Below are 11734 nucleotides of genomic sequence, written 5' to 3'. Positions count from 1 at the left end.
ATATGCCAAGTCATTCCTTAAAAAAAAAAATTCTTTTAAGTAAATTGGATTTCCATTTGGTTTCCTAGGTTTAGAAACCTTCCCTGTAACTCTCAACTACAATCTATGTCTTTTTCTACTGGCTCTGGGATCTATCCTGAGTTGTGCTCGTAGGCCGATGTTGCTTTTGTACCATCCTCTCCAGTCTCTCCTTACTTTAACCCATCCTTCTGTTTGTGCAGTATGTGCCTCAGAGTGCTAAAATCCGAGTCTGAGCAGATACTTGCATACCAGTGTTCACAGGATTATTCACAACAGCCCCAGTGGCCAGTGAGTGAACAAGAAAACCACAGCATAGACACTAATTACAATGGATACTGAGACTTAAAATCTGATGTACTATGACATGAATGATCCTTGGAGCCATGATGTTGTACGAAATAAGATACAACAATGGGCAGGTATTATGTGACTCAATTTATAGGAGATGCCTAGTTAATTAAGTTAATGGACAATGGACAGAATTCAGAAAAATGTTTGGCTGGGGTTAGAGGAAGGAATGGGGAGTAGTCACTAATTAGCTTGTTGTTCAGTCTGAGATGTTGACAATATTATCTGCCTGCCTCAGCCTCCACTAGTGCAGGGATTAAAGGTGTGCGCCAGGACGCCTGGCTGGAACTGAGTTCTTAATTAACTGTTTGAAACATTTTTGTTTCAGTTACTGGAACATATATTTGAACATGCAAATAAATTTTATAATGATTTCCACATATAGATACAGAAAAAAAAATACATTTACTTGAATAGCTGATTTAGTTTTAAAGCCAAGCCAATGCTAATATAATTATCTTCTCTCACTATCAGGCAAAAAGAATTCCTCTCTTACTCAAGGCTTAATTTAAGATATAAATATATAATGTAAATTATATAACGTATCATAAATTTTTCACACATAGTAAATTTCTTAATAGACTACCTTCAGAAACAGAACTGAACTCACAAAAGCATATAGTAAAGGACACACCAATAACATCATTAATTATTTTATTTTTATCACTGACAACATGCACGATACTGCCATTGTATCACTGGTTTATTAAATATTAATTATGCACTAATAAAAATGTTTACATTTAAAAATGTGACACAATAAAGAAGTTCTCTATAAGTACAATCCTTCCTCAATATAACTTAATCTATAAAATTATAAATAAAAGTATCAACTCTATGGCCTAGGAGTACATACAACTTGTGAAGTTTAAGAACGTACTTTTTGATTTTATAAATAACATGCAATATATGCATGTCACCAATCAAATGATACAAGTTCTTACTGTCTCCCAACCTGGGAGAGTTGCCTATAATAGACCTTTCAGTTTACCTAGTAAAAATGTCATGCATTTAAAAAGTCAATACAGCTACAAGCCAAGATTTTATCTGTTGAGATCAGGTCCCACTTTGTAGCCCAAGCTGGCCTGCGAGTCACAACTCTTCTGTCTCGGCCTTCTGACAGCCGCAAGTACTGATCAACAGATGAGATCAGTTTAAGAGCAGCAGAGAGGGTAGCTACTTAATTCCTAAATCTTTTAAAAACCACTTCTGATTGTCTAAAATTAAAAAAATAAAAATAAAATTTAAGAAACAAAAAAATTAAGATTAAAATCCATACTAAGCTTGTGAAAATATTCCACTGAGATTCTGTAACAGGAACAGAATCAATACTATCATTATTTTTGAAGCATCATTTGATGAGGTAAAGCTTTAATGGTAAAAATAATGACACATACAATTTTTCTGCAAATTATACTTGTAATACTTGTACATATTGACTACAATGTAATCGTCATATTTTCTTGCTGAGCTTGACATATCTCACTGGGACTTCCTCGGAAGTCAGCTTGTATTTTCAGCAGCCTAAAACAAGAGAGCAAGATCCATTATTTAAGAAGTCAGGGAGGTAAATCTGTCAATACTACACTAAACTTAATAAACAGCTATCTATTCCACAACACAACTAAATTATTTTTATTAGAAAAATAAAATGACTTTTATTTTTGTTGTATTATCAAGATTATCGTCTAAACTTACTGCTGGATAACAAACAGAAGTTATTGATAAAGTAGAGAGCGTGTAAAATGTACTACTTCTTTAAGAGCTAACACTCTTGTTTCCCAAGGTCTTCATTAGTTTGTTTATTGTAGTGCAAAGACAGAAATAAAAATGAGAAAGATCTATTAAGCTACAAATAAAGGACACCAGCAATAGGGAAACAGGGAAGATATTCTTAATCTCTCTTCTATTTTTTAAATTTTTGCTAAAAGGCATTTATTTACTTAAAAGCAAAAATAACTGTATTGTAATGAACTTAGAAATAAAGACAGCACACTTAGATTCTCAGTCCCAAACTCCATATATCTTAACGAAACAGAATATCCTTTCTCAAGCCATGGAACTTCATTTATGGTGTTGTGTGTATGTACACACACACACACACACACACACACCCCAGGGAGTGGGGGGGGGCGTTTGAAACAGCACAACAGTTAAAAGTAGAAAAAGAGCTTTACATCTTTCGTGACTGTGTCCTCTTCCCTCCATTCCTTGTCCTTCCTCATCACCTAGCACTTCCCTTTCCTGATCTCCTTTCTAAATGGTATAGATAGCCTACAGCTGCTCACACATGCACATAGTATTGGCTACATCTGCAAATGAGGGAGAATCTGCCCTATTTCTTCTTTCCAAGATTGGGTGACGTCACCTCCCAGGTGTGCCTATCTGATATGTATTTCAAGTCATCCAAGCACTTAGGAGCTGAGCCAAAGAGCTGGTGCTGACCCTGAGCTCCAAGAGAGGAAACCCTGCTTCAAAAAACCAGGGACAAAACAAATGTAATACAATTTCTTAATGCCAGTATGAAAATGATGAATGTATTCTTGGAAACACATGCTAGATTTTTAATGTACTTCTATTTCCTAGCTAAAAATATCTTGTAGCTATTTCAAGAAGATAGTGAAATCTGTATACATAATTGGAAAATTATACATAATATAATATGAGAACTAAATTTTTCTTTTACAGACAAGAGAACTGAGCTTCTTTTCCTTAGAATGATCAGCTCACAAATAGAGTTTGAATGAGCTTTTTTCTCCTCTGGACTTAACACATAAGAGCGTTAGATCATAGTTTAAAAATTATTGTCAGGTGTTGTGGCACTCTGGAGGCAGAGGCAGGCTGATCTCCATGAATTTGAGGCCACCCAGCAATACAAAAATGAGACTATCTCAAAAAAAAGAACACATTTAAAAAGCTGGCTCGCGTATTCTTTGTCAGATGGTGCAAATTAAAACTCCAGTCAAGCAGCTAGCTGGACTGTTACTGTGGGCCTCCGTTTCCTTAGCAGCAGGCTGGTAACAGCAGTGGCAGTACTCGTCACTGTGCGAGTGGGGGAAGCCATGCCAGCACAGCTTGAGCTTAATCACCTACTCTTACTTTCCAGGTAAACCCGCCCCCTCTGCTCTCCCTCTGTGCTGCTCTCTTAAGTCACCTCTCTTTCCTCTCTCTTCTTTTGAGAACTTGGCATATCCTATTCTGTCAAATCTTTCTCTGATTTGTAACTTTGTCTACCTCTCAATTAGGTATCACTTTCAAACATGAGTGCTCCCTTCCACAAACTAACGTTACCTTTGTTGTTTGGGATTAAAGGTGTGTGCCAAGGGCGACTGCATTTAAGCCAGATCACACAGACCTAGAAGGTCTTTGGCTATGATCAGAGCAGCCATGTTGCTGGATTAAAATTCCCCCACAGGAGTTTATTGATTTGTCTATACTAACTGGCCAGCAAACCCCAGGGAATCCCAGCTCTAGGAATACAGACACGCATTCCTAAACCCAGCTTCCTCTTGGATGCTGGGGATCAAATTCATGTTTGCATGCTTGTATGACAAAGACTTCCTAGCCCTTTTTGTATTTATAACCAATATTTGCTCTGTAAGCATATTTTATTTACCTTTGTGTTAGGTTTAAACATCAGAGATTAAAAGAATAAAATTTAAAAAAACTGGGTTCCTTTGGAAGAAACAACGATCTGAAAAATAAGCAACTTACATATTTCATATAGTTCCATTTTCTCAGAAATAAGGAAGGCGAAGCCACTGCTGGTGGACAGCTTTCACTGTAGTGACTTACAGTTTCCATATTCACGGATAACAGGGTACCTTACCACCATGCAGCCTTCTCTCCTGCTGTTGTCACATGGTGGTGTTTCTATTTATTGGTGTTCCCACCTCCCTTATCTAACAATGACACTAGCTGCTGGACTAGAAGCTGCCCTAATTCAGCACGAACTCATTGCAATCTGTCAGGTATATGAAGACAATATTTCAAATATAGTTAGATTCACTGACACCAGGGATCAGGACTTGGACTTACTACTTGGCAGAAGGCACAATTCTACTCAACACAGAAAACCCTGAAAGTAGTGAGAGAGTCTTAAGAAAAGATAACATAGTTTATCAATAATTTTTGAGGTATGAACGTTTACCTTCTGGTCTCAAGACTTTCTCGTGATGGCATCAGAAGTTAGCTGAATCTGGTTTAGCTAGGATCTTTCACATAGCTTGTTAGTTATTTCTAGACACCATAATTGTATTTATAACAAACTAACATACAAATCTAACCTTCAGTGCTTCAGTACCCTTGCGAAGCTCCTTAATAACAGATGATAAGGCTTCTGGGTTGATTCCTTGTTCACAAAGCCGTACACAAATAGACAGTGTTTCCATGTCTAAACCGGTATTCAAAATCCTTGAAATCTCAAGCAGAACTGAAAAGATATAGACACAAGTTTTAAAAAGTATTAACACTTAAAAATAAAAATGCACGTAGCCCTTCTGTTCATTTTTTAACAAACTGAACCAGTTTTGTTTAGGCATATTTATGTATATACATAGGCATGCAATAACAATTAGTAAAACCCTAGAGACCATGAGTTTGAAGGAGAACAGGAAGGGTGTATGCACGGGCATGTTGGGAGGACAGAAAGAGAGCAACAATGTTCATCAAGTTATAATCTGAAAAGCAAAACATGAACCAAGAGTTAAAGAACTTGGGGAAAAGCACTCTGCTGTGCTATCTATAACTTGAAATTCAACTGATTTGATTCACATTTTAATCGATTATTTTCTCTATCCTAGTTATGGTTTCGTCTCCCTCTCCTGCTTCCAGTTCCTCCCCACTCCCCCTCCCATTGGGACCCCACTGTCTTTCCATTCTCACTATAAAGCAAACAGGTTTCTAAGGGATAATAATAAAATAAAATATGATAAAGTAAAACACATAAGAGTTGGACAAAACAAACAGAAGGAAAATAGCACAAGAGACGGCACAAGAACCAGAGACCTACTCATTTGCACACTTAGAAATGTCACTTAAAACAAAACCTTTAATCCCAGCACTAGGGAGGCAGAGACAGGTGGATCACTGTGAGTTCCAGGCCAGCCAGGTCTAGAGCCCAGGACAGCCAAGGTTAGACAGAGAAACCCTGTCTTGAAAAACCAAAAGCAAATAAACAAAATAACAAATAATACACAGAGGGCCAGGTGCAGATCCATGTAGGCCTGTGCGCTCTGCTTCAGTCTGTGAGTTCATATGCGCTAGGGCCTTGTTTTCTTGGTGTCCTCCATCCCCTTGGGCCCTCAGCAGGGTTCCCTGAGCTCTGAGAGGAGAGATTTGGAGATATCCTATTTAGGGGTGAGTGCTCCAAGGTATTTAACTCTCCATAAAGTCTGGCTGTGTGTTTCTGTATTTGCTCCCATCTCTGATCATGGCTGAGCAGGGCACTCCTCTACTGAGGAATCAACACCTCAGGGTTCGGAAAGCAGTATCTGCTTCTCAAGTTCTCTCTGCTTGTTTTTTACATCAGTGACTGACTGACGTGTGTATATGTGGGTTCCCACAGGCCACAGGGCACAGCAGAGGTCTGAGGACGACTTACGCAATTAGCTGTCTCCTTCCACCACATGGGCCCTGGAGCTCAAACTCAGGTCATCAGGAGTGCTGGCACAGCATCCTTACCTAGTGAACCCTCTTTCCAGCCTAGGGTCTGCTTTAGAAACTTAAAAATAGTTGCAGAGCAAGCCTTTTCATGGAAACACCACCTTCTTAACCTCTGCGCTGTTTTAAGAGTTAAGCTGCTCTTAATACTTCCCCCACTAACATTATACTGTGGTAACTGTTATCTATAATTTATTTCAAGACAAATTCTAAATGAACTACTCAGCAACATAGGCATTTAAAGCTTTAGAACTTTTCATAATAATTTGACAGAATAATTCCATCTGTTGGCTTTATTAATAAAAGCCTGTATACTTAAACTCTATCTTCAAACTTTTTTATATTTTATGTGCATGAATGTTCTGCCTATAAGAACACCACATGTGGCTTGTACCTCATTTTCTTCAGCACTGCTTGTTAGTTCACTTGAATATCTGTTGGTGACATGAAAAGCAGCAGCACTGAGGACCTACATCACATAAGCACTTTTCCAGGAATCCCTTTCCTCATGGGACACACACACCAGTTCCATTAACTTTGTTAAATGGTGGTTGTTTCCCACAATGCACTTAGAACTCAAGTCAGCTGATAGATAACACATTATCTGTTGAATACTTTTCCCTTTCATGGTGCTTAGGACATTATTTCTCATATACAATGAATATATCATTTTTCTCTTTTATTTATTTATTTATTTATTTATTTATTTATTTATTTATCATTATTCTCATTCAGCAGTTGAGAGTTGATTTCTCCCTTCCATAAATTCCTGTAGTGTAGGTAGAAGAAAAGATCCTTTTCCTAGAAATAAGCCAGTTGCCACAATTTCTGTCAATGGTTTAAATTTTTCTGTTCATACCTCATATTTTCCTATTTATATACCCAGTAGTTACAAGCTTACTATAAATAGCTGGAAATTAATTCTTTCAGGTCTTAATCTTCAAGTCAGTCAGCCAGAAACAAAGCACCGAAGTGAACAGCTGATCATGCTACTAAAGTAATACCATTCCTTCCAAATACTCTATCAACCGTTTCACAAATTGTGTTTTCTATGCTGGCTGGATGGCACCGCCCTGTGGGAGCATGGTGGTGTACTCCTCTGCTATTGCGGGTGTTTTGTGCTGGGTATGTGTGTGTTTTGTGTGTGATCATCATTGTCCTGTCCCACCTAACCCCCAACCTCGTTTTTTTTCTGAGTGGTGAATATGTTAATTAACTAATGCTCTTTGCACTATGCTACTGGTCTCCAGTATTCTCTCTGAAGCTCTCTCAAGTTTTTGTTGTTTTTTTAAAATTATAGATCACTCCTTTATTGAAAATGACAGGATTTTACACAAGTGTTTGTCGAGTAGACTGGTACATGAAAATGAAGATCGAATGCCGGTATGAAATCTGTACCACAGTTAGAGCTGCTCATCTTTTCTTTCTTCTTTTTAAATTTTTTAATTAATTTATTCTTATTACATCTCAATGGCTATCCCATCCCTTGTATCCTCCCATTCCTCTCTCCCTCCCATTTTCCCCTTACTCCCCTCCCCTATGACTGTTCCTGAGGGGGACCTCCTCCCCCTGTATATGCTCATAGGGTATCAAGTCTCGGGAGAAATTCAGGAATATACAAACAATCAAATTCAGGGTTTTTTTTTTTAAGTCTGCGTTAACTCTTCCTGCATTGTTCTCCCCTATCTTTCAAGCTCCTCAGCTCAAGCCAACTGTCTGCTAGAGTGCACCTGGTGTGTCTGTGCAGCAATGAGGCCTGCAAAGGCACTGAGTTGCGGTGACAGCTTCACGCTGTCTTGAAGAATCACATTCTTTGGATGACTTGCAAATCTTTCTGTTTCACAGGCTTCGGTTTTGTCCAAGTAGGAGTATATGCACAGTATGTCACTCCATCTTGGCCAGAAGTACTCATTCTTATTTTTTAAGGGTTCGATTTATTAATATTTTGTTCTTCAGTGATATGAGCCTGTTACTCATGTTACCTGCTGCTTTCAGTGACTTGCTTTAAGACTTTAATTCCCTAGAAAATCATTTGTTCTTGTTTTATATCTGAATGCTTATGTGTAGTGACTTCCTATTTTTGTCTGTTGCTCCTGCCTTTATAATTTAGGCTGGCCGGGTGTGGTGGCACATGCCTTTAGTCCCAGCACTTGGGAGGCAGAGGCAGGAAGATAGCTTTGAGTTCAAGGCCAGCCTGGTCTACAAAGTGAGTCCAGGATAGCCAAGGGTACAGAAAGAAACCTTGTCTAGAAAACAAACAAACAAACAAACTTTAGGCTCTATTTCCCCATGTTCTTGTTTATCAGAGATTGCTCTAACTTCTGAGGGGAGCAAGCAGGAAAGGAGAATGGCCAGGGGTGAGCTCTCTAGGACTGGACGACCTGAGGTGAAATTCTGGTTTTGTTACTAGAATAAATCTCACACTGCTTTTACTTTACCATTCTATAAACTGCAGGGTTTTCAGGGTTAGGGTAAGGATTAAAGATACACTTAGAATGGTGCCTAACACATAATATGACTTTCTAAAAGCTTAGCTATTACCTATTTACGACTTTCTCCTTTTCCACCTACCTAAGGCACTCTGTGACTCTTGGGTGAAGACTCACTTCTTTGGGAAACTCCTCTTGCTCACAAGCTCTTTGACACTCCTCACATCCTGGCCTCACCCTCTCTGGACAAAGCTTTATAGAAGGTTGTATGAAGGTGCCTAGACTGGAGGGAACTTGTTAAGTTCGCTGATATCAGTAGTCAGTGTCCAGGCAATGCTATGAAGGGGGCAAATAAGTAAAAAACAGAGGAGGAGACATGCAAATCCAGCAAGTAGATATAAAATGGGAGTTTGAATTTCAGAGTTTTAAAATATGGGTTGGAGCCAGGTAATAGTGGCGCACACCTGTAACCCTGGCACGTGGGAGGCAAGAGGGAGCCTTGTCTATGGAGTGAGTCCAGGACAGCCAGGGATACACAGAGAAACCTGTCTTAAAAAACAAAAGGAAAAAAAAATGGGTTGGAAGTGAAAGGGTTGCTTATGATATGGAATCAATCTATACTGCTGTTATTTTGGTAAGATTGGTAAACAGAATAGCATGAAAAAATAGCCATGTTTTCAAATATCAAATTACGGATTAATTTTAAGGCCCACTAGGAGGCATATGAAAATCAGTTTCCTTGTCAAATGAGCAGCTGGATGGATGATGGTTAGTTTCACCGACTAGTCCAATGGCTTATTACCTGATATATAAAGTTTCAACTAAGGCACTAGGCACCAGGAAAAGAAAACTTACCGAAAATACAATTACTAGTAGTAAAATCAGAATTTGAGGAGTTACACTCAAAGAGGAGGAGGAAGTGGTTAAAAGGTGGAAATGCTGGAAGTGACTGTTGAGTGTGTAAGGATGTGTAGGTAGAGTGTGTTATTCCCACAGCTCTACACTGTCAGAGCTGGGAAAACTCTCGGGGTCCTCCCACAGCGCGGGCAAACCAATCAGGAAGCATACTCCCCCCTCCCCTCCCCCCCTCTTTATCTAGCTTTTAAAAAGTTTACTCCATTGACAACTGAAATGCAAACTTTACAAGTAGGTCCCACTACCCTGGCAAACCGCTGACAGCAAAAGCTTAAACTGCTGTCAGGAAACACAGAGAGGAGTCAGAGGATAAGGAGAAATACAGCAGAGCCGAAGAAAAGCTACTATCAAGGGGAGCAATAGGATCCAAATGTTTGAAAATCTCCTGTTGGCGCTCATGCATTGATTTAAATGCAATAACACTTCACAATATTCTCCCTTCATTAAAGACAAAAACAAGCTTCTCTGGTCTTCACTTTTACATGTTCTTATATTCTGTACTTTTAATTTTACATCATATTCTCTCTGAACAGATGGTGATGCAACCAATAAAAACCTTAGTTCTCACGGCAGTCCCACCAATGGGTTTTCCAGAAAACTAGCTGGAAGTAGGCCTTATCTTCAGATACTATCAAAATACACACCGGTGCGAGGGGTGTGCACTAGTAGACCCAGCACTCCATGGGCACTTCCAGAGGCAGAAAGAAGAGGATCAGGAATTTGTGGTCACCCTAGGCTACACACCTCATGCCCACAATGGCACCCAAAGCAAGACGGTCATTTATATACACAAAAACTCCTTGTATACGTAAATTCATTTTACAAAATATGTCGTGTAACACCTATGATGAAAAATTAGGCTGGGTACAGTATTTAGAAAAGAATTTTCAGAAAAGGAGTCATATAATAAACACCGGTTAAGTGGAAAAAATAAATGTAAAGCTAAGTTTCATTCTTTAAAAAAACGAAAGCGGCGACCAGTGTAAGACATTCCAAGAATCTATCAGAAGGAGAGAGACAAGAAGGTGGGCTAAAGCGAAGCAAACACAAGTTAGTAGGGTAATAACTCCATAGGGTTATCTTTAAAGAGAGATGCTGAGGGAAAACCCCCTGGAAACCATGAATGCCACTGCCAATACAGACATATAGCACCACTTGTAGATGGAAATGAGTAAAAAGTAGACACAGAAAGATGCTTGCAAACCGGATGACAGCTAACGCAAATAAACAAACTGATCACTTTCGATACACATTTTACCTGGTTGTCTTATTTAAAATACCCACAATATCCCTCGGCACTATAGCTTTATTTTCACAAGGAAAATTACGGTTTTTGTCTGTCTGTTTGTTTTTCAAGAGAGGGTTTCTCTGTGTAGCCCTGGCTGTCCTGGACTCGCTTTGCAGACCAGGCTGGCCTTGAGCTGTTTCCTGCCTCTGCTTCCTGGGTGCTGGGATTAAAGGCGTGTGCCACCCCACCCAGCTCATAACTAGTCTAATAGAGCCAAGTGTTGGCTCCGAGAGGGACGATGCTGTAGAACCATAGCAGAAAGAAGGCAACTCCAAGACTTAAATTTTTTGTACACGTGGGTGCGCTCTACCCATTTGCCAACGGGCGCGGACACGCCCACAGGACAGGCCACCCATAGTACCCAGCCTAAGACCTGGGAGGTGTAGGCGGGAAGGTTTGCGGCTCGAAAACAAAACAGCTCCTTTCTGAAATGCCGGGGCCCAGAGACGGAGAGGCGCCCGAGGCTCCACGACCCCTCTCGCCCCGGCCTTCGGTCACGAGCTTGTCAGGCGCCACAAAAGGATGCACCGGGGACCGGGGCAAGTCGCGTGGACCCCGGGCTGGGCGCGCAAACAGCCGACGCACGGCCAAGAACGCGGCGCGCGCGCCAAACTCCGCCGCAGCGGAAGGCCGACGCTCCAGGAGGGCCGCCAGCTTCGCGGTCGCCGCGGGTCCCTTCCCCACACCCTCGCAGGACGGCGCTGGGGAAGACGCAGGGACCGCTGGGCCCTCCACGACGCCTCCAGCTGGGGCTCCGTGCCGGGACAGCGCAGGCCGGGTAAACGGAGCGCGACGCGCACTCACCGTCCATGGTCTCCCTCACCGCGTTCAGGTTGGCCGAGGCCGCCGCGCCCGCCCCGCCGCCGCTCGCCATGGAGAGGAGAAGCCCCTCGGCCGGTGGGAGAGAGCCTGACCCGGAACCGGAGAGCCTACCTCTCCGCCCCGCAGTCGCACCGCGCGACCGAGCTCCTGCCGCCCGAGCCCCGCCCACGCCGGGCAAACCCCGCCCACGCCCCGCCCCCTCACGCACGGCGCCGACGCGGGACGGCGTCGATTTGAATTTGGAGCCACG

At 41.3% G+C, this 11734-nt stretch overlaps 1 protein-coding gene across 1 annotated transcript; it reads right to left on the bottom strand.

The window, feature by feature from the left end:
* Nucleotides 1–1006: 1006 nt before the first annotated feature.
* On the bottom strand, nt 1007–11665 carry MZT1 (mitotic spindle organizing protein 1). The gene is made up of 3 exons (XM_084767920.1): nt 11467–11665; nt 4656–4801; nt 1007–1893 (listed from the first exon to the last, which is right to left on the bottom strand). Exons 1-3 carry the CDS (start codon nt 11534–11536, stop codon nt 1873–1875), a joined length of 237 nt encoding a protein of 78 aa, XP_084624046.1. The 5' UTR covers nt 11537–11665; the 3' UTR covers nt 1007–1872.
* Between the last annotated feature and the right edge of the window lie 69 nt (nt 11666–11734).

This window comes from Acomys minous (genome assembly GCF_964271855.1).
Source record: "Acomys minous genome assembly, chromosome: 18".
NCBI lineage: Eukaryota > Metazoa > Chordata > Mammalia > Rodentia > Muridae > Acomys > Acomys minous.
Note: the sequence above shows the minus strand (reverse complement) of the source record. Positions and strands in the feature narration are given on the sequence as shown.